The sequence below is a fragment of the Hemibagrus wyckioides genome, linkage group LG15 (assembly GCF_019097595.1).
Source record: "Hemibagrus wyckioides isolate EC202008001 linkage group LG15, SWU_Hwy_1.0, whole genome shotgun sequence".
In the NCBI taxonomy this organism is placed as follows: domain Eukaryota; kingdom Metazoa; phylum Chordata; class Actinopteri; order Siluriformes; family Bagridae; genus Hemibagrus; species Hemibagrus wyckioides.
Genome location: NC_080724.1, coordinates 15,948,432 through 15,976,276, shown reverse-complemented (window position 1 = coordinate 15,976,276; position 27,845 = coordinate 15,948,432). Strand labels below are relative to the sequence as shown.

At 40.5% G+C, this 27,845-nt stretch overlaps 1 protein-coding gene across 16 annotated transcripts in view; it reads right to left on the bottom strand.

Annotated features, from left to right (window-relative positions):
• The window catches only part of camta1a (calmodulin binding transcription activator 1a), a 407,198-nt gene that overhangs the window by 83,463 nt on the left and 295,890 nt on the right, over positions 1–27,845 (bottom strand). For all 16 annotated transcript variants that reach the window (XM_058410173.1, XM_058410174.1, XM_058410175.1 and 13 more), the window contains one exon: positions 14,245–14,316. In XM_058410173.1, the coding sequence (XP_058266156.1) occupies positions 14,245–14,316 (72 nt within the window). The remainder of the gene's footprint in view (positions 1–14,244; positions 14,317–27,845) is intronic.

Sequence of the window (27,845 nt, the reverse complement as noted above, 5' to 3'; positions counted from 1 at the left end):
TTTTATTTGCACTACTTCAATCACTGCTATATTGTTGCACATGTTTTTTCGATGCTATGTGTCCTGTCTTGTCTGAGTAGCTCAAGTGGTTAAGGCTCTGGGTCACTGACTGAAAGATCAGGGTTCAAGCCCCAGCACTGCCAAGCTGCCACTGTTGGGCCCTTGAGTAAGGCCCCCAACCCAGCCTGCTCCAGGGATGCTGCCTCATGGCTGACCCTATGCTCTGACCCCAACCCCCAAGGATGGGATATGTGAAGAAGGTAATGTATATGTGACAAATAAAGACAGTGTTGTTGCATGTTACCTAGCTAGGACAAACTTTCTGCCCTTAGCTCTGTGTTGTTGCTTCTGTTCTGTAGCTGTATGTTGCACCAGAGTCCTGGAATAACGTTGTTTCATTTCACTATGTACTGCGTCAGCTACATGTGGTTGAAATGATAATAAAAGCGACTTAACTTGACAGTACAGCCTCCCAGCTCAAAGTGTATTATTTCGCTTGTACCACAGAGATTTCAAGCTTTAATTCATTACAGAATGACACACGCGTCCCCAACACTCCATCATTACATTTAATGTTGCAGAACGTCCACGAGACAAATTAGTTCCTGTTATCGCTTCCATTTGATCAGCTATGAACTGATTCCTTCACTAGGCTTGCTGTATTCTCTCTCTCTTGAAGTTAACAAGACCAAAACGGTGCAATTTGTCAAAAGCATATGCTAAAAAACTCCTGTCCCGAAAACTCCTTAAGCTTACAAAAATATCAGTGATGTTATAATTTTACATGTTAGAAAATTTGTGTAGCATCTGCCTTCCAAGTCACTGTGAATGAGCGGTTACTATAGAAACAATAACGTATTAGAGTGAGAGTGTGAGTATTAGTATTTATGGTCTGTGATGTAAAACACAATTAATCCCCTCTTTCTGCTTAGAGAATATGAGAAGTTTATGTTTAGAGCAAGACAGTGTGAAAACACCAGAGGTGTGGCTTTTGCTAATATTACTGACTGCTATACAGCAATCAGCCATAACATTATGACAACTGACAGGTGAAGTGAATAGCACTGATGATCTCCTCATCATGGCACCTGTTAGTGGGTGGGATATATTAGGCAGCAAGTGAACATTTTGTCGTCAAAGTTGATGTGTTAGAAGCAGGAAAAATGGGCAAGAGTAAGGATTTGAGCGAGTTTGACAAGGGCCAAATTGTGATGGCTAGACGACTGGATTAGAGCATCTCCAAAACTGCAGCTTTTGTGGGCTGTTCCCGGTCTGCAGTGGTCAGTATCTATCAAGAGCTTTCCAAGGCTCATTGATGCACGTGGGGAGTGAAGGCTGGCCCATGTGATCTGATCCAACAGACGAGCTACTGTTGCTCAGAATGCTGAAGAAGTTAATGCTGGTCCTGATAGAAAAATGTCCGAATACACAGACAGATCAGGAAAAGGGGGACCAACTCAATATTAGGCAGGTAGTCATAATGCTATGCCTGGTTGGTGTATATATAATTATATAGGTAGGTAACGCAATAGTGAGTATTCACAGCTTCATGATTCCAGTGAAGTAATTTTAAACCACACTTAAATCAACTCCACAGGATAAACTTGGTTTTGTCCACATAACACCACCCATAAACATGTGTGATGCAAGTTTACATGTTTATCGTAAACACGTATCTAAGAGTGTGAAAGTGGCAGAAGTCTAATTCAAGAAGATCAGATTTTTGTGTTTTACACAGCTCTTAAAATCTGATTTGTGCTACTTCAACCTTGCATTGTAAACATACCCTAAGGCAACTAATCCAAATAGCACCACACACACACACGCACACACACACACGCATACACATGCACACTCACATACAAATATACATTCCCTTTTCTCTCTCTCTCTCTCTCTCTCTCTCACACACACACACACATGCACACACACACACGCATACACATGCACACTCACATACAAATATACATTCCCTTTTCTCTCTCTCTCTCTCTCTCTCTCTCTCTCTCTCTCTCTCACACACACACACACACACACACAAATATACACTCTATATTTTCTCCTTATTTCTTCTCTCTCTCTCTCTCTCTCTCTCTCTCTCTCACACACACACACACACACACACTTTTTTTCTCACACAAAGTGTGAGACAGGATTATTTTATTTTGTTTTTATTTCCTCAGAACGTGTGAGCCAGTATCATTTTCATATTCACACAAACACACACCACAAAAACAAATAAGCACACACACACACACACATATATATACGCATATACACTTCCTCGTTCTGTTTTTCTCTCAAGCACATTAACAATACACACACACACAAACACACACTCTCAGATTGCGTGTCTTGCTTAGTCTGAGGAAAGCTCGAGCAGTGCTGCTGACTCTACAGGTTGTGTGTGTCGCAGTAACACAATAAGTCAGGCTGATCTCATGCTCTAACACTCAGCCAGGGCGACTCAGCCGGCCGGACACACACGGCTGCGAACGGCTAGCGCTCAATAATCGGCTGAATGTCAGTGTACCTCGCCGCCGGTGTCCTGCCCTTTCACAATGCTCTGCATTATTAAGCAGCCATCTTGTTTCTTGTGCCTGTCTGGCGCTCCTGTGTGCCCTGTGCACAGCTCCGGTGTGCGAGTGAAAATGGCATGGCGAATGTGCTGGGGGAATTCGGGATAATCAGTGGAGTTTGGCTAAGGAAAGCAGCAGCCCTGAGAAAAAGATCTGTCTGGAGGAAGAGGAAGAGGAGGAAGAGCCAGTAAAATGGGTGCTTAATCAGGATCTCTCACTCAGAGGAAGTGAGAGAATCAGTGTCCATATGGTGAAGAGTAGAAACAGAGGGATATGGAGGGAAAAATAGAAGCAAGAAAATCATCAGCCCAGAGCGACTCACTGCAACTGATTTCTAATGATCTCAGATTGCTGTTTTGACATAAAAACATTGAACTCTGTCGAGATTCTGTATCCCAGAGACCAGCAGCCAGTTATACAATACATAAAATCCTTTTTACAAAAACACTGGCAGTTATGAACTAATGCTTTAATCTTGACAACAGACAAGCAAGTTCTTTGTTAAAGTACTCTAAAGAGATCTGGTTCTGCTCCAGGGCTTTTAATATCAACACTGTTCGGGTGATGAAATCCAACCGTTTTGTTTGCATTGATAAAAATAGCCTTTTGTGGTTCAGCTCACATCCACTCCATTAACTTTATTTTTGTTTTCTCCGCTTCGTAGTGTCAAGCTCGCCTGAGGTTTTACCTTGCATGAACAATACGGATGCTTAAGCCTGAGATTTCCTCAAATCTGTGGTGGCTGGAAAAACCCCTCATGGTGAAGTATAAGATTGTTGAAATCAAGTATCCGTTGCATCCATTTCAATCAGAAGTAAAGTTAGAGCATTTAAATGAATAAATGTAGATTTTTTTCCCCAACTTTTTCATTTTTCTGAAATACAAAAAGGAGGAAAGGAATAACAAAGACCTAAGCAGACAGGTCACCAGACGCATCACATACAGCTCTTACATCCTTCTTATACAGTTATTTTCATGATAGGGGTTACTTTCCAAATAACCACCCAACCACCCCCCACCCATACACACATAAAGAAGATAGATAGATAGATAGATAGATAGATAGATAGATAGATAGATAGATAGATAGATGGACGGACGGACGGATAGATAGACAGACAGACGGATAGATAGATAGATAGATAGATAGATAGATAGATAGATAGATAGATAGATAGATAGATAGATAGATAGATAGATAGATAGATGGATGGACGGACAGATAGATAGACAGACAGACGGATAGATAGATAGATAGATAGATAGATAGATAGATAGATAGATAGATAGATAGATAGACAGACAGACAGACGGATAGATAGATAGATAGATAGATAGATAGATAGATAGATAGATAGATAGATAGATAGATAGATAGACAGACAGACAGACGGATAGATAGATAGATAGATAGATAGATAGATAGATAGATAGATAGATAGATAGATAGACGGACGGACGGACGGACGGACGGACGGACGGACGGACGGACGGACGGACAGAGACAGACAGACAGACAGATAGATAGATAGATAGATAGATAGATAGATAGATAGATAGATAGATAGATAGATAGATAGATAGAATGACAGACAGACAGACAGACAGACAGACAGACAGACAGATAGATAGATAGATAGATAGATAGATAGATAGATAGATAGATAGATAGATAGATAGATAGACAGACGGATAGATAGATAGATAGATAGATAGATAGATAGATAGATAGATAGATAGATAGACAGACGGACGGACGGACGGACGGACGGACGGACGGACGGACGGACGGACGGAAGGACGGACGGACGGACAGACAGACAGACAGACAGACAGATAGATAGATAGATAGATAGATAGATAGATAGATGTCTGTTAGACAAATAGTTCACATATATAAAAGGGGGGGGGGATTGGCACATTCACTGCAAAGCACTGCTACATATGTCCTATCTGATTTTCTGTATATTAACCATTTGGACCAGTTCTTATCAAATATATCCACACTTAGCCTTAGAGAAAAGGTCATTTTCTCCATATCAGACACATCCTTTACAATCGCTATCTGCTCTTCTTTTGCTTTTTATTTTATGATGTTTTTTATTTGATTTTATTTTACTAGCAACCCATAACAATCTGAGAAGGTTCTTGTCTTGAGCACTAAAATTAGTTTCCTAAATATATAATACCAAAGCTATGATCAATCTCAAAAACCAGAATTGATGGTATTTCAGATTTCAATATTTTTTTTTTTTTTTTACAGCTGATTACTATGTGATACATGTAGCCGTAGCTCCCCCCCACCCCCCAGTTCCTACATACCAGCTAGATCTCCTCATCACGCTACATCTACCAAACATCCTTATCATCCCCTGACGACAGCATAAATCATTTTCGGTTGTGTTATGCATACAAAAAACTTCATGAAGTTAATAAAGCAGCTTGATCTAAGTGTGATATTCACTGTATTAAGAAATAACGCTGGGCTGGCAAGGTTTTAGACATCTTTAGGCAGAATAGCTGTATTAGACATTGACATTATAGACTTGGTAACAAGCTAATTCAAAGCACACCATGTACACTTTCCCAGTACACACTAAACATATGCAAAGATATACCCTTAATGGAAGCATCTCAGCAACGCATGGTCCAGAGTAGAACCTTTATTTATTTCTGAGAGTGTGTGTACGGGTGCACTGTCAGTCATGAATAAACAAATCCACCTATTGGCATGTCTTGTATAGCAGCATCAGTGAGCGTATTGTTATATCGTTCTATTTCATACACATTCGGACATTAATTATAGATTAGGCATAAGGAGGATCAATGGAAATAAAAACTCGTGAAGTGAATAAGTGTATGAAACACAGGTTTAAATTTTATTTATTTAAAGACTATTTATCCAGCACATATACAGCTCAGGAGCATGAGCAGAGAGTTGCAGGGGATGAGGCTCAAATTTTATGTAAGACCAAAGACCTGCGATGTCAAATCTGGGAACACAGTAAGGACAGATGCACATGCACACACACACACACACACACACATAGACGTGCACACACACACTCTGTCACACACAAACCAGTTGACAGACGGAGGAGGAGCTGTCCCATCTTGCACATCAAACAGCTGCTCGTCTGTGCTGCCAACATTACTCACAATCCCAGCTTCAACCCCACGCGCACACACACACACACACACCACACACACTCCACACACACTCAGTATTTAACCTGCACTCAAACTTATTTCAGCCCATGGATGCATTTGGATTGATGGTCCTAAGAAGTTAATGTCAGCCAGTCAAAACTGCATTTAAAATTTAACAGCTTGGGAGAAAAATACAAGGCTCAAAAAGAACAATCAATCAATCACTGACCGGTCAAAATCCATTTCCACACTACAAAAAAAACAAACAAACAAACCAACACTACACTACCCAAAATACTCAAAAGTGAAACCTCGTGATGCTTGCTATGACCTGAAGTAGCATTACTACACAACATCCAGAAGTCAATCTTAGTTTTCTGAAAATCATTTGGAAAATTTTCTTTAAAAAACATGTACGCTAGGACAGTCCAGGGTTCCCTGGCGTAGCATAACTTCGCTAATCAGGCTGTTTATACCGGCTCTGGATTTTACATTCAAATACTGTAGGTAAGGTTAGGAGTCATGCTGTACTCTTTTGGGACAGCAGATCGCTCACTTCCTTCTCCCAGATACGCCTCTGAATCAATACAGAATCACCAAGAAGCATGAAGCTGAAACCTGGCATTTTTTAGAATTCATTGCAAACATCAAGGCTTTAAATATTATCTGCAATCAATGCTCCTTTGGAGCTAGTGAAACCCAATCTGGCAGAAAAAAGATGGCGTGGTAACACGTAGCTTTATGTCTCCCATTTTGCCAGTTAAATCAGTGCAATAGAGGTTAAGCTCATACATGATTCAGTGGTGCGATGTTAGCACTGTTAAATATACATCACTTTCTCCTGTCCAGGCAGGGGGGATAGGACTCCTAGTAGGCTTCAGGTGCTCCGTGGCAGGTCTGGATAAACAAAATATGGCTATGAATAAATAAATGGGCGGAGAAGAACCCACCCCGGGGTCTACAAAGCAGGAATCTGCTTTAGCCTCGGGCCATTTCTGGCCAGCCCAGCGGCTATGAGCCGGCACAAAGGAGTCGGGGAGCTGACCGAGTTCGACTCATCCTCATCAATTACTCTGAAGATGAGTCGTCTACGCGTCTTTTCTCAGCCGTTATCAGTCGGTAGGTAGGTGTTAAGTGCTTCCAAAAAAACGCACACGGATAGTAATACAGGCTGTAAAATGCTTTTTATGTGCTTGTGAAATTGCGATAATCATTTAACAAGTTTTTGGTCCCACGCTTCTCGCTGTCAAACTCAATCAGGTCTAATTGTCAAAGTGGGAGCAGCAGTGTGAGGGTGGGTGCAAGACTGAGTAAATGAGAGCGCTCACCTCTGTGGATTAGCGCGTATGTGCTAATGAGCTCCAGGCTCCTAGGACACACGTGGGTATGCGATACAGCAGGGTATATGATGAAGCAGCTGCTTTGTTTAAAGGATACACACATCTCTGCAGGAGAAGGAGCTTTTTTGCGCCTTTTGCTGCTCTCGCTATCACTCAAGGAGAAATTGGGGTGGGGGGGTGGAGAGAGAGAGAGAGAGAGAGAGAGAGAGAGCTAGAGCAAGAGCTCTGTAAAAGCATGATTAATCAGAACACTCTCCGGACATATGAGTCATTTCATTATCTGATACAGTGGAGCTCTCCTTTCCTCTCTCCACACACACACACAAAATACAGACTCTTCGGCGCAGGCTATTGACCCTCAACAAGGCTCTGCGAGCCAAGCCGACAAATGAGGTGGTGTTTCAGCCCCAGATATATTAAAATCATAATTATCCTCATCTCCCAGGCTACACCTCAACTCTCTAATGCAGGATTTGATGGAGAAGGAGAGTGAAGGAATTACTTTCGATAAGTGTTAAACAAGACAAGTGGAGTGATTCAATCAGTTAAGGAAGCCAGTGGGACAAGCACAGAGTGTGTTAGTGTGTGTGTTTGAGGGAGGGTGAGTGTGTGTGTGTATGCTTAAGTGTGTGTGTGAGTGTGTATGTGTGTGTGTTTGTGTATGAGTGTGTATGTGTGTATGAGTGTTTGTGGGTAGGTGTGTGTTTGCATATATATATATATATATATATATATATATATATATATATATATATATATATATATACACTACCAGTCAAAAGTTTGGACACACCTTCTAATTCCATGGTCTTTCCTGATGTTTATTTCTTTCTACATTGTAAAACAATGCTGAAGGCGGCCGAAATATACAATAATCTCGTTTCAGCAGTTGATATTGAGATATGTCTGCTACTGATGCTCTGTAAAGCCTTCATAACGCCTCTAATCTGAGATGCTGTTAATTGGTGATTTCTGAGGCTGGTAACTCTAAATGAACTTCTCTGCAGCAGAGGTAAGTTTTGCTCTTGCTTTACTGGGATGGTCTTCATGTGAGCCAGTTTCATCATGGTGCCTGATGGGTTTTGCAAATGCACTTGACAATACTGTTCTTGCAAGAACTATTCCAGAACACCTGACCTTCGTGTGTTAAAATAACAACTGACTGTTCTTTGTTGTCATTACATATGGATTACTTAAGTCCATGTGTGTTATTTCATTGTTCTGAAATCTTCAGTATTGTTCTAGAATGTAGAAAATAAATCCCTAAACAAAAAACATCGAATTAAAAGGTGTGTCCAAACTTTTGACTGGTAGTGTATATATATAGAGTGGGTGTAAGTGTGTGTGTGCAAGTGTGAGTTTGTGTATGTGTGTATGCGTGTGTGAGTGTTTGTGGGTGTGTGTATGTGGGTGTATGTGTGAGTGTAAGTGTGTGCATGTGTGTGTGTGTGTGTGTATGGGTGTGTGTGTGTGTATATGTGAGTGTAAGTGTGTGCATGAGTCTGTGTATGGGTGTGTGTGTGTGAGTGTAAGTGTGTGCGTGAGTTTGTGAGTGTATGTGTGTGTGTGTATGTGAGTGTAAGTGTGTGCATGAGTCTGTGTATGGGTGTGTGTGTGTGAGTGTAAGTGTGTGCGTGAGTTTGTGAGTGTATGTGTGTGTGTGTATGTGAGTGTAAGTGTGCGCATGTGTGTGTGAGATTGTGTGTATGTGTGTGTGTGTGTGTGTGTGAGTGTAAGTGTGTGCGTGAGTTTGTGAGGGTATGTGTGTGTATGTGAGTGTAAGTGTGTGCCTGTGTGTATGTGTGTGAGTTTGTGTGTATGTGTGTGTGTGTGTGTGTACCTGTTGAACTGATAATAAGCCTTTAACATCCCAGCTCCCTCGACAGCCATTCCCACATTCAAGCCGTCTATTTTCTGTGAGTGAGAACGTTTGTCGTGGACCTGTTAGAAGCTAAGCATGCTGGGTAATACTGCTAATGCTTCCCCTAAGCCCTCGTGGCATGTGTAGAAAAGAGAAAACGTTCTGCTGCAAGCACGCGGATGGCGCAGAGGCTCGTCTTGAAGAATGAGACGCGATCTGAAGAAGGAAGGTTTGAAAGGAGTGAGGAGAGACCTGCTTTCTCATTATCACATCTTCTCCTCATCACTCTTATTACACAGACGTTCCTCAGCAAAACAATTCTAGTCAGGATCTCGCACATTCATCTCCTCAATTCTGCTCTCTTCAGATTTTCTAGCAACAAAGCTGGCCATGATTCAGAATTTATTCCATTTATTTATTTATTTTTAAACGCCAGCTGTTCAACTACTGTAGGCCAAACCATTATATAATCAGAAATGTGAGGTTTTTTTTATGTATGGCATCAGCAGTAAAAGTCAAGTTGTGTGCCTGGCTTTGAGACTATACCATATTTCACCTTCCAAAGTCAAATCAAAAATATCGCCATAGACACATAGCAACTGCTGTGCTTCCTCTTGGCTGACGCCTCGGTCTGATTCATCCTGATGTGTTACTTCTGCTTGGAGCTTCCTGCACTTCTGACTCACCTCTAAATGGTCACACATGAGCGTCCTGAAACTGTTTCCCAAGCTTCACCTTTGAATTCAGTGAATATTCCTAGGTACTATATACCTAGATACTAAAGATGTGTACCTAAAAACTGCTGCTCCACACAAATAAAAGCAATTAAAGGCCAAAAAAAAAACCTGCCGCTGGCCTCCGTTACACTCACCGCCCTAAACCTCATTCCCATCCGGGTCACGGCACCAATGTAACCCCAACCCCACCCCCCATCCCCAAACAAAAAATTGGGGGAATTTGTGATAAGCCTCTTCCAGATTTCTGTAAAGCTGCTTTGTAACATTGTCTAATTGTTACAAATGGTATATAAATAAAATTGAATTGAATACATACAATACAACAAATTATACAGTGTGCTCCAATAGTCTGAGACCACACTAAAAATCTGTAATTTTTTAAAATAATTTAATTATAAATCTAAATAAACAGAAGGTTTTTGAATGTTTAAATATTTAAATCAAGGAAGATAAATGTTCAATTATTTATTTATTTATTTATTTATTTATTTATTTATTAATTTATTAACAATTAACTTATTTAAATGTGTGATATTGAAAATATTAACTGCTTCGTAAAAAATCTCAGATTTTCCTCATGATTAATCTCTTCTACTGAAGCACGAGTTCAAACGGTACTCCGATAGATTTGATCTAAAATTGATCTTAAGGTTTTGCACAAACTTGTGATGTCAGCTTGAGTGCATCATTAAAGCAAAACGGAGACAAACCAAACACACAAGTTTCTCTGAAATTCACGTCAATAATTGTCGTCGATAATATAATGAAATGTAATGAAAATTGTATTAAAATCGAAAATAACTTTCTCTCAGACTTTTGGACCTGTCTGTATATTAGCATTGCACTTGTTATTTAATTTGTTACAGTAAATCCAAACACACGTTTTAATGTGTGCTTATGAAATTGATTGCTTGTTATACATGGGCTCTTGTTAAAAATACGAACTTCATAGATGAATTATAACTATGCAAGATGAGAGATTTTAGCTCTTTATTCAAGGTGTGTAGGTGTCCAGAGAAAGTTTTGCTAACATTAGAACCATCACTGCAGCTTCAGTCCAACAGCTGTTCAACTAGTTCAGGCAATATTAATTTAGCTCATTTCTGACAATATTCTTTCAACTCCCCTGCACTGTATGCTAGTCATTTATAAACGACTAACCAACAAACAGATGCTGGAACTTTCTCTGTTAACCTTCTTTCCAAAGGTGACGATTTCTCGCCTTCTGGAGTGTGTTCGAGCGGCTTATTCGCCAGTCCATCCTTATGTACACACTCCGTACGTAATGACCTTTGAGTGAGTCTCTGAGAGGTTTACAGCTGTGTTACCGTGCAGCTGATAACTGGCCTGAGAGCGCAATGCCATATGTGTACGCTGAAGTGAAATGAATTATTTTTAAGACTTTTAACCCTGCGGTCACACTGCAACAAATATGATACTGATGTCGTTCCAGGTTCGTCTCTCATGACCGGGTAGTGAGAGTTAATGCTGTTGTTTGTAACAGTGCACTATCCATCTGTTTCTTAAATTCCCCAAGACCTTGTAGCCTCCATTGTGTTTATTACTGTTTTATTTCTCCCATTTCCGTGCAACAATCATGTACCCACACCACATGATTGGTCTTTGGCCAGTCATTTGGGATATGTGGGCGCACCATGTCATAAGCAGTCTGCATAAAATTGAGAAAATCTCAATTACAATTTTGCTTGTCGCTCTGCCGTCATGCCTCTTGTTCCTGCTGATGAAATTGCGGCTTGGTGTCACGACTTAAAAAAGAAATTAATGGTTGCTTGTGGCATTGTCGCTTGATAGTGTGAACACAGGGCAATTATTAGAAATACCTACGTTTAGAATTAAAAAGTGGAACTCTCAAAGAAAAAGGATAGTACGGTATGGTATGTTGCCATCTCAACTCTTGAGCAGTTTGGGTTGAGAATCTGTTTCTTGCATGTTCTCAGCGTCTCCATATGGGTTTCCTTAAGGTTCTCCAGTTTCCTTAAACCTTAGCAAAAACATGCCACTAGATGATCTGGCTTCTCCAAATTCTCTAGAATTGGACGAATATGTGAATGTGAGTGTCTTAAGATTGGAGAGGTGATGAACAGACCTCCCATTCGAGGTGTATGTCCAATGGCCTGGATCCATCATGACCCTGGCCAGGATAACATGGCTACTGAACATAAATGAATGAATGGATTTTCTAGTCCACTTCTGGACTCCAAGAAACCAGATTATACCATTTCCCCATCCACAAAGGTCCAGGATACAATGATGGAATAAAGACAAAATACACCAGATCCATGGATGAGCTGTCTCATGGTATACTGGGTTGCCTTGTTTCTGTCAAATGTTATTGTAATTATGGTCTTATTCAAAACACCCTGGTCGAATAGAATACAGTGATCATGTGATGTATGACTTATTCAGAACTACTGTATTCTAGCTTTAATATCAACATTGATTTTTAACATGGAAGTGAAGGCCATCCAGACAAACAGGGAGAGGCGGGATTAGAGCTATTACTGTCTGTTAGTTTAACGATTCCTGACCTGCTTGACATATGAGGATTTCCTAATCCTGTGCAGAAAAGCTTTGCCGTTTACTATGTAGCATCACATGCGTGGTCATTAGCAAAAAAAGCGACCTAAAACTAAGCTAGAAGCCTCTCTATGTTTGAAACCCATAACTCACTGAAGTATACCCTGAATGCCTGATGTGCTGTTTAAATTTCCTAAATGCTAGAGGTGATCAGCACTGCCTCATTGCCGGTGCAGGTTTTTTACAATGAATCTTCATAAACTTTCCCTCTTCCTGTGAACATGTAACTTTAAAGCATTAAAAATAATCTACGTTGGATAATAAATTGTTTAGTGTTTTTAATGCCCAAGAAACTACTAAAAAAGACCTAGGAATGTCTGCGCTGCATTCTTTTCATAAATAATGCAAGATACTATGAATATGCATGCTATGCAAATTAGAAGTGACTTCTGTCCACATGCCAGACTGACTCCACCCCTTCCACCCACTAACCCTTCTTACTTTATGCCATTAACTGCAGAATTTTATGCAGTGGAACCTCGGCAAACGGATGCACTCCCTTACGAACTTTCGCCTTAAGAATTGAAGTTTTGCAAGAAATTTGCATCGGCGTACAAAGCATTTTCGGCATACAAACAAACCGAATGCAAGTTGTATGTCCAGGAGCTGTTCAAAATCTTGTTTGTGTCAGTGGAAAGCCAAGTAAAGCCAACTGAAGAGTTTTTTAAAAGCTATACAGCTTAACAGATTAACAGTGGTGTGGGTGGTCTGTTCTATTTTTAGCCCAAGGTTGGTGGCACGGCTTCCTGTGAGGACCCTTGACATGGAATGCTTGGCTTGGGTCAGTACTTTTAAGCAGCCATATAGTTTACATATAGTCTGCATTTACATGATTTCTTATGGGCAAATTCGTTTCGCAAAACAAATTTTCGCCTTAAGAACTCGGCTCCAGAGCGAATTAAGTTCGTGTGCCGAGGTTCCCCTGTATTATTACTAAAAAGGGAAGGCAATGGGAAACAAACAAGGCCAACAAGTCCTGTAAGTTTGAACTTGGGAGAAATATTCACTAAACTTGGGGAATGAACCTATGCTAGAATATTATTAGTTCATTTATAGTATTGTACATTTAAGTACACAAAAGTATTTTTTTTTTTTGCATAGAGGACATCCGATGGGACATCCTAAACCAGAGGCACTGCTATTTTGAGAATAACATTTTTACAGATAGAATTATGAATGAAATTAATGTGAGCCATAAGAAAAGCAGATGAGATGCTCAGTCAGCTTATCCTTCAACACCCAACAAATTTTCTTCATAGGAGAGTTTATACAGTTTGGTTCCTCTCACGATTTCTTCACTGTGGCTTCTCAGGGAGATTTTCCCCAACACTGTCACCTCTGGCTTGCTCATTAAGGATCTAAATCTATATTGAGATTTCTTTGTAACAAAATCTATTGTTAAAAGCACTCCTCAAATAAAATTTAACAAAATTTAATAGCAACAAGGCTTTCCATAACAGACGTCATGTAAGTATAGACAAAAGGACATAACACATCAGACAGAGATACCACTGCCTCCATCTATCTACCTGTGAAAACGCTCCTCACCCACTCCTTAAGCGACTTTTCCTGATGCCTGAAAAGATGTCGCCACACAGAAAGAAACAAGAGAACTGAACCAACGACTATACATAACTGCCATTTTTTTTCCGATATACTATATACAACTACAGGGAATCAGGTCTGCTGTCTATATGTGGCAGTCTCCCAAGAGTCATGTAAAATATACAATTGCACGGCTGCAGCCGGTGTGTGAAGTAGGAAGGATGGTGCAAAAATACACTGCACAAAGCGTACAGGGGGAGGGGGGGTAGCATGGCAGGTAGGAATATGAAGAACTTCAGCAAAATGTTACAGAATTGTAAAAAACTGCCTGTGTTGCTCAGAAAGAAGGCAGAGGCACTCCGAGGTGCAGGGGAAAAAAAACTCTTGCACAGACACACAAACGCCTACTGAAGTAAAGGGAGCAAGGCTTTTACCTGCAGCAGCCAGTAACACCTGCGGTGGAAGGTGGGGATGATGGAGGAGTGCACGTAACAGCCGTAGAGACACTGAGGAAAAGAAAGAAAGAGAGAGATTTAGTACAGTATGTGTGTGTGTGTGTGTGTGACCTACCGAACCAGTGAAATAATTTTTTGGGCATAAATCCCAGGAATACAAATTTAGTGTTTGTACCTGTCCCTTAGTATTATAGACACCAAAATATCAGTACTTGTGGAGTTTGTAACTTCCAGGAATTTTTTTTCGCACATCAACTTATATTAGTCTTGTGTTTGTCCAAGTAAATGGTCTTGCTCCACAGTAGCAAGAGAGATCAGACTCAGCTACAAAAAGACTCTCGCTAAACACGACTCTTCACCGCTCTCCATATTTAACTAGCTTGCCAACCTACTGTCTATTAGTTTCAGGAGCATTTCTAGAAAGCTATTGGCTGCATTACATAGTCATACATCATACATCAGTCAAATGAATTCTTTTATCGCCGCAAGTCTGGTATAAAATTAGTCAGGACACTGCTGGCTTTCAGTGCGAGACGGTTTATCCTCTGTTGGAATAACCTTACACAGGATTTTAGTGGTTGAAAATAACACTTGGGGGCATCTCCGAGAGCAGAAACAGGCTTGATAGCACCATTTAGTTTGACCATAGTGTGGAACTCATTTATTTATGTATCTATTTTTGGAACTTTTCTATGAAAATTTTCCCGCTAGAAGGCTAGATTAAAAAAAAAAGCAATATATATATATATATATAACCAACAACATCTTAAAGCCCTTAGTGTCTAGTTTCATATAAGCCATTAATCACCACTGTGGAGTGTGACATGAGGAAGAAATTCAATGCTAAATATGGACACGACAAAACAGGCACAAATTCCAATTTTTTTGGCCTCTGTTAGCAAGAGTTAATGCTATAACTACTAACTCTATGTAATCTTACGCACAGGAACATTGTTTTGTTTCACAATTCTAAATTACAATTTAAATGCTTACACTTTTTAGATTATATCCATAAATCATGGAATCACTTGCGCTGCCAAAACAATTAAACACAATTACAAGTTTGAACTTCTCCATATTGTAACTTTGTGAAAGCTGTAATTCAAGGAAATTGCTCCAGACAGCTGAAGGGACAGGGCTGAAATGAAAATTTGTCCAATTCTTGGCTATAAACTGTCAAAACTTTGCAAGCCTTTCCATCATACATATCTGATCTAGGCCTAGAAATCCACAACAGGAGAAAGGCAGCTGCGGGCTTTGGTGGTTTTCTCTTCGTCTTCGATGCTGTTTGGGAGTGCTTAAACTGGGGAGCTTTGGCCTTTCAGGAATAAATCAAATCTCCAATTCTGTGGTTACAGCAGCTCCACAATGTACCACAGAAGAAGAATGGGGGGAAAAAAACAACAGTGTTTGAATACAAGACAGTGTGCAATGCTTCTAAAGTATCTTCTAAATAAATGGAGGAGTCTGAGGGCAGAGTTGAGCTTCCTCAACAAGCCGATGCAGGGGATCGAGGATTGATATTCGTGCCACGTTCCTGCTCGTAATATGCGTTTTGCAGTCAAATGGGTCATATGTGATTGCTGTATTGTGTGTACTATACAAATCAGCTCTTAAGTCTGTCTTGTTTCTAACTGTTCTCCAGTAAAGAAGGTTGCAGCGTTAGGAATTGTGCCGAATGTCGGAAATGATGAGTCGTGTGTTATGGTGTCATGTTTTGGCTGTTATTTGGATAAAATGCTTTCAGACATCCTGCAGCAGCCAGAGTGGTGCATTTACACCCGTATGTTAATGTGGATATTCGGATTAGAGATATAACTAAATATGAATTCATTATTCAGAATGGGCTGTTAATGTGTTCGAAAAAGATATGAACAAGAGGTGCACTGTTTGTTTTTTCCCATTTCGTCCACAGCTTTATGGTTGTGGCAGACCCAAGCTTGGGCTGATCCTCCTGGCCTTCATCTTTATCACATAATGTGTTAATAAAATGACATGACGTGTTTATTTCTGATAAGGTTTTATTACATTTAATGCAATATACAAACAAACACTATTTCAGTTTCGACTACCATTTGTGCTAAACAGAAACAGATATAGATAATCCATTGCATTACACAATTAATACTGATAGAACCCCTTCAATCTGGATGCATAAAACTAGGTCTAAGCAGAGCCAAAAGACAGCCTCTCATTAGGAAACTGTAAACTCTTACCCCAATCCATAGCCTTCTACTGTATATCCAGCAGTCCAAGAGCACATAACTAGCCCCATCTTTGGGTTAGTGTCCAGTCCTTGTTTCCTTCTCATACTGTTGATAAATGTGGTGTGGACCAATCACAGGTGTCTATTTAGTTTCTCTTCCACTGATCTGGAATGATCACTAGCTGCAAAATGTAGCAGCTGGCTTTATGTGTCTCAGATGAAGCCCATGTTTAGCCCTTACCCTTCCACATCAGTAGCTGTTGTGCAATAGAGAGAGACCCAGATAATGGGGTGGGAATTGGTAATGACTAAATTGGGTGGAAATTGGGGAAAAAAGAGTGCAACCAAACAGCAAAGCAAGTGTGCTGGAATAATCAGTCATTTGCTGGCATTAAACAGCCCTGATTAATTATACCAATGCACCCTAGCACAGCAAGTCAGGCAGAGTTAGCAAGACAAGGCCAGCACAGATTAAGACCGCAGGCACCCATATCAGTAAGTAGTCACTCTCTCTCTCCATCATCCTTAAACAAACAAACGAGTTTGTTCAAGTCTGTGTCTGAGGTTACAGATGGTGCATCTCTGCAGGAAACCGCCATGGTGCTGAGGACAATGTTCGCTCTGGTCTGCAAGTGGGTTATAATGAACAAGAGTGATACTCTGGTGCATGTATATTTACATTTCATGGCATTTGGCAGAATCCAGAGTGACATATATTTATATTATTTATACAACTGAGCAGTTGAGGGTTGAGGTTCTTTCTCAAATACCTAGCAGAAGCAACACTGTGGCCCTGGAATTTGGACTTACAACCTTTCTGATCAGTAGTCCAATACCTTAACCACTGAGCTACCACTTTTCCCCACTAATGCACTGAATCTCTGCTTATGTGGACTTGGGCCTAGACGCTGGGTGTCGTCTTGCATCTATATTCTCAAACATTTTGGACAAATGACCCCATTTAGGGGTCCAAATGGGCTTGTGCTGTGTTCTGCAGAAAATACAGCAGGATTAAGTGGATCTCCCGATTAAACGATATCTTACTAATTATTAAATATCCCTTTAATCAAGTTTATCTAAATTTTTTTTTCCTGGTATACCTCCTGTACTGGAAATCTTAGCTTCCCTGCCCCCAGTACACCTACTTCAACTATTCAGCTAATGATCAGAGTTGTTATGAGTATATTAGAGCAGTGAAAGCACAGGAGGTACACCAAAACTAAAACCACATCCATCAGAGAAGCTAGTCTCTCAGACAGCAGAGGGCAGTCTGCATGTGTACATCTGCCTCTCTTCTCAGGCACGTCTGGACCATTTTAGGAAGCCCTATTTCCTAGGATTGACAGGTGAGGATGGATGCATGCTGTTTCGCCCACTGTGAGGACTGGACAGTGAATAAATTAGCCCCAGGCAGCTTCTGTTTACCCAATTTATGGAATACACAAAGAATTCACACAAAGCCCAGGTAGAGGCTCACTGCTGCACCTGTCAACCCAATACAGGAATCTCAGCGAGCTCGACCCATGCTGTCCACTCATTGCCAACAGAAAGAGACTCACACAATATATATATATAACTCCGTTCTCCATTTCTGAAATTATCCAAAAAAAAAAACTTGAGCGTGCATGGATCCAATTCCTCACGCAACTTTGTAACGGCACAAAGGACATGCAAATGAGGAAATAGACAATGGCGGCGAAAAGCTAATCAGTAATTCAATATGCATATCATTCAGCTGGTTTTCTGATGCTCTCTCAAGACCGCATGGAAATGTGACGAAGTGACAAAGACAGAAGCCATTATTTGCTGTCTGTGGGCTGTGACAAATGACAGCACATCAAATGGCAAGCAATTAAAGTGTAATTATATTCTCACTATAATACAGACCTCCTCTCCATTACTCCGTCTGCCTTCCGTCTTAAAGGTGACGCAACAGGAGAATATAAACTGCCTGGCTAGACATATCCAAGCTGTGTTGATAAAACTTGTGGGTTAGAAAGAAGGCAGTTGTGATGGCCATGCCCAGGAGACATAAGCAACTTTAAACAAGCATCAGGCTAGCATGAGTCACTGCCCTGTGGGGCTGGAGTGCGTGGTGTCAGGGTCGGGTGGAGGAGAGTAGGCTTTAAATGGGCACAGAAAAGTCAGACGGCTCAGACGTGACAGAAGCTGATGGAGGCTGCCAATTGCAGACATCTCGATGAGACGCGTCCCATCGTGCCATCCATCAGAACAGACAGGCAGTGACAGCAAGGCGACCAGCCTGCCCGAGACGGGACATTCTCTCATTAGTTCATAATGATCTGTGAAGGCACTCTTAATCAGATGCTGGCACGTTATTTATGTTGCCAATTTGCAGTTTTGCACCCCAACAATGCTGGCTTAATGTGTATGTATATGTGTGTGTGTGTGTGTTAGAAGAGAGTTATGTATAATACAATAGTGCACAGTGTGATGCATGTCTTTCTTCAGCTACACTGAAGCACATGTTAACCTTGATACTTGGAATAATACATTAGGCAATGAATCCTCCGCGGGAACACTCAATCATGCAATTTGAAAAAAAAAGAAAAGAAAAATCATCTAGGGGCAAATTGATGAATTACTTCACTGACTGGATAAAGTCGAGAACTTGTAGATAATCAAGACAAATCTATGACCGATCAGTTAGACGAGCACATTTTTCATGCCTTCCACATGTTCCTCCAGGATCGGTGTGAGCAAGTCACTGTCTCTAACTGTCTCACAGTGACTCCCCTGTTTGTTAGCATGCCACTCAGGCCGTCTGTGCTGCTTTGGTGTCACGCCTTCATTAGGACTGGATGAAGCAACAGCAGCTCCTGTATCAGTGAAGCATCAATATGTAGACCAGCCTGAGGGGTTGCTCATTTAGCCCCAGGCAAAGCCTGACTAATATAGCGACGGTCTCAAAGCTGGCAGCAGTTCGAAGTCAGTGCTCCCTCGAGCTGATCTATACCTCCCGCACACTCTCAAAGCCTGCCAGGACCCATGCTGTTAGCTTTAGTTTGTTGGCGCTATTTACTATCGACGTGCTCCTGTAATACCATCGATCATGAGAGGATCAGGGGTCTCCGAACGGGAAGTTAAATCCCTCGTGCTCTATCATGGCATGCTTTGCTGATATCTGGACTTCGTTGATGAGAAAGTCAAAAATAATCTAATATATTCTGTACTATATATTCTGTTCAGCTGTATTTATGATTTGCTATAAAAGCTTGAACAAGACTCTGCGGATTCGAAAGCAGGAAAGCACAGCTGACGCATCCGAGGAAGGTTTGGCTCCAGACACTGCTATACAGCAGAATGAAAATGATGCAGCAACTTTAGAACTTCCTCACCGTAACTGTTTAATATAACTCTGGTAGTTTTGCAACAGCCACTTAGCCGTGTTTGAAAACCCTGAAAATGAGCCGTGAAAATAAGCAGAAGGTGGAGGGCTTTCAATCAAATCCATCAAACTCACAAAAGCGTCTAAACAAAACAGAAACAAATGAAGCGCTCTGAAATGAAAGTCTTATGATAATTTCGCTTATGTGGTCATAAACAAACTAAAACATCCCCTGAAGATGGGAATTAATTACTCGAAGTGGACCGGTAAACATAGCCATACATCAAGATTAGAAAAACACAGGAATCCCGCTGAGAGAAGAGCTGCGAGCCTCTGTCCATTCTAATTCTTCGCTCTTAATAACGCAGCTAGTTTGTGTGTGTGTGTGTGTGTGTGTGTGCACCAACATGCACGTCCTCCTGAGTGAAGACACAGGATCTGTTGAGTTGATGTTAAGGCCTGGGTGCTGGGCTTAGAGCCAAAGGCATTAAGTGGAATCGAATTCCACGAAACTAGCTTTAATCAGCAGGTTTTTAAGGTTAGAATTACTCACTCTCCTACAGCCTGCTGGCCAAGGTTAAAGGCTCACAAAAGCAGCCTGAGGGGAGAGGATTGGAGGATGAGAGAGGGCAGTTTTCTTCCAATTTTAGCCACAAAGCTTCTGTGCACACCTGACAACGTCAGGGGGAACCAACTATAGAATCTTCCCTGCTCTCACAAAGCTGCTGTTTAGGAATGTGTGTATATTGTGTGTGTGTGTGTGTGTGTGTAACAGAGAGCGAGTGCGAGCAGAGAAAGAGCAGGCACAAGCACAGCAGGGTGTGTGTGTGTGTGTGTGTGTGTGTGTGTGTGAGAGTGTGTGTGTCCCTTTATCGATCCCCTCTAAGTATGACATCATCTCCACTGGAAATAGTCAGCATGTTATAGAGAAAGTGAAATGCTGACAGTGACACCAGATGCTGTTCACAGCACTGCCAATACCGGTGTAGAGTAGGAACACATCGCTGTGGAAATATTGTATAACACTGGAAAATTTCGAATGGATTGCATTTTCTCGTTCAATAAATTCAGTGGAACTAAAACACAGTTAGGTATGATTTCCTGCAAAATATCTAGACATATCTGTTCCTCCCAGATAACACTTAAGACAGTAAGACCTGAAGCCATGAAGCACGATGGGATGCGCTGTTATAGGAAAATAATCAACGATTATTATGAGCGATGTGTCATGATGCGAAGCAGATGGTCATTAATGCACCGGAAAATTAATTTATACCCATTTATAGTTACGTAAATCAAGTTAGTTCCTGTTAGCGTCTACATTTCAGCAGGAAAATGCAGCGTGTTACCAAAAAAGCGTCCTGAAGACCAAATCAAAATCATAAACTTTGATAGTTACAAAACACCTCCATACAGAAACCTTCACCAACACATGTTCATTATAAGTCTGAGATGTTACTAGTGATACTAGTGAATTAGCTGTTACTATGATTTGCCTTGCACCTGGAAATACTGTCATAGTAACTGTCAAAGAAAATGAATTAGTGCATCCTGACCAATCAGAATTGAGAATTTGAAAGATGGAAAACAGTGATGGAAGCATAGACAGTTGTGTCCAAAACTTTGCAGATCTTTTAGACAAAATGACAATGCATGCGTCCCAAATCGCATATTATTATATTATGCACTACTCTAATATTCTACTGTGAGTAGTGTGGTGTGTTCATTTACATTTCCAAAAGTGTATTTTGACATCTGGCAGACGCCCTTATCCAGAGCGACTTACAAGTTATCTCATTTTTCTTATAAAACTGAGCAGTTGAGGGCATTGTTCAGGGGCCCAGGAGTGGCAACTTGATGGACCTGGGATTTAAACTCGCAACCTTCCAACCAGTAGACCAACAACTTAACCACTAAGCTACCACATCCCCCTTTAAACCCCTACACTCAGCACTAACATCTCTGCTTGCATAGAGGAACAGGGGTGGGGCTACCAGGCACTGAAATGTTAAGTTGTCTTTATTTGTCACATATACGTTACTGCACAGTGAAATTCTTTCTTTGCATATCTCATCCTTTGGAGTTGGGGTCAGAGTGCAGTTTCAGCCAAGATACAGCACCCCTGGAGCAGGTAGAGTTAAAGGCCTTGCTCAAGGGGCCATCGGTGGAAGCTTGGTGGTGCTGGTTAATGACTCAGAGCCATAACCACTTGAGCTACCTCTGCCAGAAAGAAGCAGGATTTGAAACCATGCCTCCATTCTGGAGACCAGAATCCTTATTACAGGAAGCTTTAAACCTTGAGTCTGTTGCTTTAGACCACTCAGCCATCCTGACACACTGATGCTGAATGAGAGAAAATTTCCAAACGGCCAACAACACTCCGGTGGACAAGACAACATACAAATGACCCACATTGTCTGATTTCTTTTTCAACATTCACCATATTCCACTAAAGCTAGCGACGTCGCATTACGTGCGTCATTAGCCATCGGCTTAGTTAAAAAACACTAAGGTTATTGTTCCATTTGTGAAGATACTACCCTTCTAAAATGTATACACCATACGGAAGAGTACATAGTGCATAGTGTAAGTGGATAGTGTGTAGTATATCATTTGGGATGCAGCTGAAGTCATTTTCATTTGGCGTTTAGTTTGTAACATTTTAAATGATGCTGTTCCTTAATTCTCAAAAGTACCAAAATGCTCTAATAGAATACGTTAAGGTTATAAACGCGAAAGAGAAAGAAAACGACTATTTCAAGTTTGCATTTTCCCTTCTGAATGTGATCTAATTACAGTTTAATAACTTCTTCTCTTTGCTTGTGTAAGTGGCTCTGACTCATTTCGTGACCTCGTATCCTCTCAGATGCCTTGACTTTGCTTGCTTCTCTTCTATTCTGTTGATTTTGCCTTATTGTTTTTGATTGTTGTCTTGCTGCAGGATACACGCTTTTTCATTCCAACTCCAATTGACTATAACAAGCTCTCTGGCTGAGGCTGGAAGCTTCAGAAAACCTCTAATTGCTAGACATGATGCTGCAACCCAATTACAGTATGGGAAATACGCTTAAATGTAACATCATTTTGTGTTAAAAGTTACAATACCTCACCTGTCCACCAGAGCTGGACCAGAGGTGGCTGACCAACGTCTGTGTTATCGCAGCAACTCATTAAATTCCCATACAGCTTGATAACACTACTTCTTTAAGCCCCACTCTGGCACACAGTCTTCACAAAGTCTTGCAGATATTATTAGTAAGTTTTGAGATGGGTTACCTCATCCACTCCTGGGTGGATTTCTTTGGATTTTGCTCATGGATTCCTTTAGTAGTTGTTTTGGATTGCTATATGTATATATATATATATATATATATATATATATATATATATATATATATATATATATATATATATATATTTTTTTTTTTTTTTTTTTTGCCGTAAATAGTGCTTTTCAATTCATTTAATGAGTCTCTACAGATAAATCCTCACCTCTCTGAAAGGGATGTGATGTTACAGGTTCTGGAAAGTAGCCTGAATAATGGATATGACCTTGTTTGTTACTGCCTAGGATTTTGTCTTTCAGTCGTTTGGAAAATAACTGTATTTGCTGTTTTTTTCCGGCAAGTAATAGATATGTTCCTCTATTTTTTTGTACTCTAATAAACTCGTGAGTGTATGAATGTCTGGTGGAAAGTCTCTAGGAGGAGGTTTGTGCTCGTGTGGCTAAAATGCAAAGCCTCAGATTACAGCAGAACCAAGTACCACATTAACCAGCACTGTCTAGTAGTGCTCATGACACTCCATGTCGGCTTCCTTGCTCCCGGCTCTTCCTCAGTGCTTTCTTCTATTAGACTGCTATAAAAATAAGTGGCATATTTCTGTCTGTCCGAGTCAGAGCGCCGGTGATGCATGGGCTCCTCACACAAAGGGTAAGCTCCTCTGGGACTGTGTTGTCTGACACGAAAAGCCTAAAATATTAACATCTGTGAAGACCAGTACATAACTCTGAATGTGTAAGACAAGAGAAGATCAAAAGCTGCAGTGGAAAACATATGTGATTATATAGGACAAGAAACAAAGCGTGAAAATGGAACACTCTCGAGGTTCAAGATCCTTTTCGGGAACTCTTGAACTCTCGTGAATGAGAATACACAGTCCCAGGATGACTCCTGTCTTGCATTATGCACTGGAAGAAGCATGAGAGTTAGGCCTTAGATGAGATGTTCAGCTGTCCATATACTTTTCGCCATGTAGTGTACTATAGACTTGTGCATAAGATCTGCTACCCAGAAGCATGTTGTTTTAAATTTGTTTTTATTTTATTTATTTATTTATTTATTTATTTATTCATTCATTCATTCATTCATTCATTCATTCATTCATTCATTCACTTTATTTATTTATTTATTTATTTATTTATTTATTTATTTATTTATTTATTTATTTATTCATTCATTCATTCATCCCTTTATTTATTTATTTATTTATTTATTTATTTATTTATTTATTTATTTATTCATTCATTCATTCATTCATTCATTCATTTATTCATTTATTCATTTATGCATTTTTGTATGTATTTCTTTTTAACCATGCCCTTCACTGGGCTTTCTCATTCAGGATCTGAATGTCTGTAAATCTGCTTTATGACTAATGTTAAAAGCACTATAGGCTTATAATCGAGCGAGGCAAGACAGCAACAATTATGTACATTTCAGCATACAACAAGAGGTATACCCTTGAAGCTACGACTTGAGTGACAAGAAAAGCTGCAGTTTAGTGCCATTTTATGCGAATACCAAAGTTAAAGTTGCTAAAAACAGCAAAACACAATTAAGTCTTATATTTCCGAACAAACTCAAACATCATTTCGCTTGGACGTCGGTGAACTGTACGATATATAACTTTAGAACTAAAGAAATTCTTTGTCTAATGTGAAGGTAAAATTGTTTATCGTTCCCGAGTTTGATCATTCAGCAGCCTTCAATACAGTAAGCTTTACTTTTAAAAGAACAGGAAGTCATACATTCCAGAAGCTCCTAAGGTTCCTGAGATGTGAGCATATCTAATTTCCCACCAATTACATCAGATTATGGTAATACCACTCTTTTACATGAATTATTCCTAAAAATTGATATTGGATAAATGAACCCATCTGAGTACTCATGTATTGAAGCATAATTGCCCTGACAGTCTCCCAAAAACATCCTCAGCTGGCTAAGCAGACTCCTGCAAGCTGAATATTGTACATGTTGTCTGGTGAAGATTATTATTCAGGCCCTTTTCCTTTCTATTACAACATCGAATGTTCGGTGTTTGACACAAAGTCATGTTAAGGGGCCAAGCAGTAATGCTGCCTGAGAACAGCTGAGTCACAGCTAAAAACTCAAGTAGTTGATGATGGTCATCAGAATGCTCAGTTGGAGCTGAGGCTTGGTGTTATTAAGGAGCAATCGAAATTTAAGAGCCAGGAGAGAGATCTGTAAGCACGAAATAAACACGGCTGGTGTCGGATGTTGGCAAGAAAAAAAAAAGCCAGCTTGTCTGTGTGAGAATTCTCTGAGGATATTTTCAGTGTGTGTGTGTGCGTGATGTTCCTTTTCACGCTAACTGCTTTCTCATGTATTTTTCAATGCTTAAAACATTGGGGAAAATACCGCAGGCATACTGGCATGACCTGTAAAATGCAGACATGGGGAAAGCAGAGGTGTGCTTCCCTGCTGTCAGCTTACCAAACACTGCTCATGGAAAAGAAGGAGAAAATGAGACAAGGCATGAAATGAGAGAAGGAAAGAGTGAGTGATCATGTGAGAGGATGGAGAGAAATCATAGAGGTGAGAGAGATTGAGCTCATTAGAGACATCAGAGGAGAAATAGAACGGCTGCTTGATTTCTAGGAAAGGAGAAAAACAGCATGGGGGATGAAAAGAAAAAGTGGAAAATGGAGCGGCTAATAGGAGGATAAATACTAACTCCAGACCTTGACCAGACGTTGTCTTCTTGCCTGTTGGCACGTTGTAACTTCATTCCTCCCACACTGTGTCCCTGGAGCTCAAGGGCAGTATGAGACGTATATGCAGTGTGGCACAGGTCTGTGCAGGTTGTACACAAGTTTCACAACAGACTAAAAGGTGAGCTGCACTGAGTAAAAATGAACTGTGAAACTGCTAGTGTGTCTGAAAGTCTAATTGCTAGACAGTGTGGCAGCGTTTGACTGAATACAGAGGCCTCTTTTTCATAGTTCAGACATATGATTCAAAATCAAATTCAGGACTTCTATAAAATCTTTATTTTTTTTTGTACTCAAGGACTATGTAAGAGATGTCATTTACCAAACTAGGGTTGGGGTTTAGGGTTAGTGGTTAGGATTAGGGGGTTAGAGGTTAGGGTTGGGGTAGTGGTTAGGGGGTTAGGGTGGTAGGGTTAGGGTGTTAGGGGTAGGGTTAGAGTGGTAGGGGTTAGGGGTAGGGTTAGGGTGTTAGGGTTAGGGTGGTAGGGGTTAGGGGTAGGGTTAGTGGTTAGGATTAGGGGGTTAGAGGTTAGGGTTGGGGTTAGGGTTAGTGGTTAGGGTGTTAGGATTAGGGGGTTAGAGTTTAGGGGTAGGGGTAGTGGTTAGGGGGTTAGAGTGGTAGGGGATAGGGGTAGGGTTAGGGTGTTAGGGGTAGGGTTAGAGTGGTAGGGGTTAGGGGTAGGGGTAAATTTCAAGGTTTAGGAAATTACATTCCCGTGTCAGTCCACACTAACCACTTTCACCTTGCACACACACCAGCAGGGAATAATGCTGATTACTGAATCTGAATCTGTTTTTTCAGAACATTAGTGCTGATGAATGAATGAATGAATGAATGAATGAATGAATAAGAACAGCTCCTGGAATGAATGACACTTTTTATTGAATCAGTTCCCAAGTACTGATCTTTGTGAGGCATTTACGCAATGTTCGTTTTAGTTTGTTTAAGAATTCTACCACAGTTCTAACAATATTATCTCTATAATATATTCTTTAATGTTTGCCAGAATAAAAACTTTTTTCAATTCTTTTTTTCACCATTTTTTTCTTTCTGGCTTTTCTTTTTTCCTCAATGTCACTGTGAGTCTGCTTGGGGCTCCATGTGCTGATCCCTGACAAGTGAAACTAAAACGAGCCAAATCAAGTATTAAAAATGTGCATATTTTGATCCGATATCTGACACAATTGATTCATGTTTCTGTGCAAGAAACATCATTTTCAAATAAAGGAACCAAAAAATATAAGAACCTACCAGCTGATTCCAAGATGTATTGTAATGGTTATTGATCAAATTTCTCAATTGAATGTAATTACTTATAACCCTGAGCAGTGGGGTGAATCGGTTCACCTCCTCAACTGAAAATCTACTTAGAAAACAAACTCTACTATCAACCAATGTGAAAATAAACATTTACATTACAGGCATTGGTCAGACACCATTATCTACAGCAACTTACATTTTATTTACAACTGAGCATTAAGGGCCTTGCTCAAGGGCCCAGCAGAGACAACTTGGTGGACCTGGGATTTGAACTCCCATCAGTAGTCCAACACTAAGCTACCACATCCCCAAAGGGGCAAGATTAAGACATTATAGCATCCTATGGCAAACATTCATATATTCAGGAACTTCTTGATTTTTTTTGTTGATCAAAAAAGTTAAAATAACAAAGTGAGAATAATTATTCTACCCTTGTGCAGGTTCTCTAGATGCTGGCACCTCGGCCCATTTCCCTTTGTACGTAATCCTTTATTAGCCTGAATAAACCCTTGGGCTTAGGCTCAGTGCAAGGCTACCTGTTTAGATCTTCTATAGGAAGAAGGGGTTCCACCTGCCTTACCTTGTTCCTAAAATCTCTATGCATGTTCAGGGGCAACATACTCACCCAGCAGCATAGCAGATCTAATCCGCCAAGACCAAACCTAGCTACATTCCATTCCCATCAATAAAAGCTCATTAATGTCATTCCTAGAGTTTTCATGATTGAAATGTGTGTTGTTTTGCTTGATCG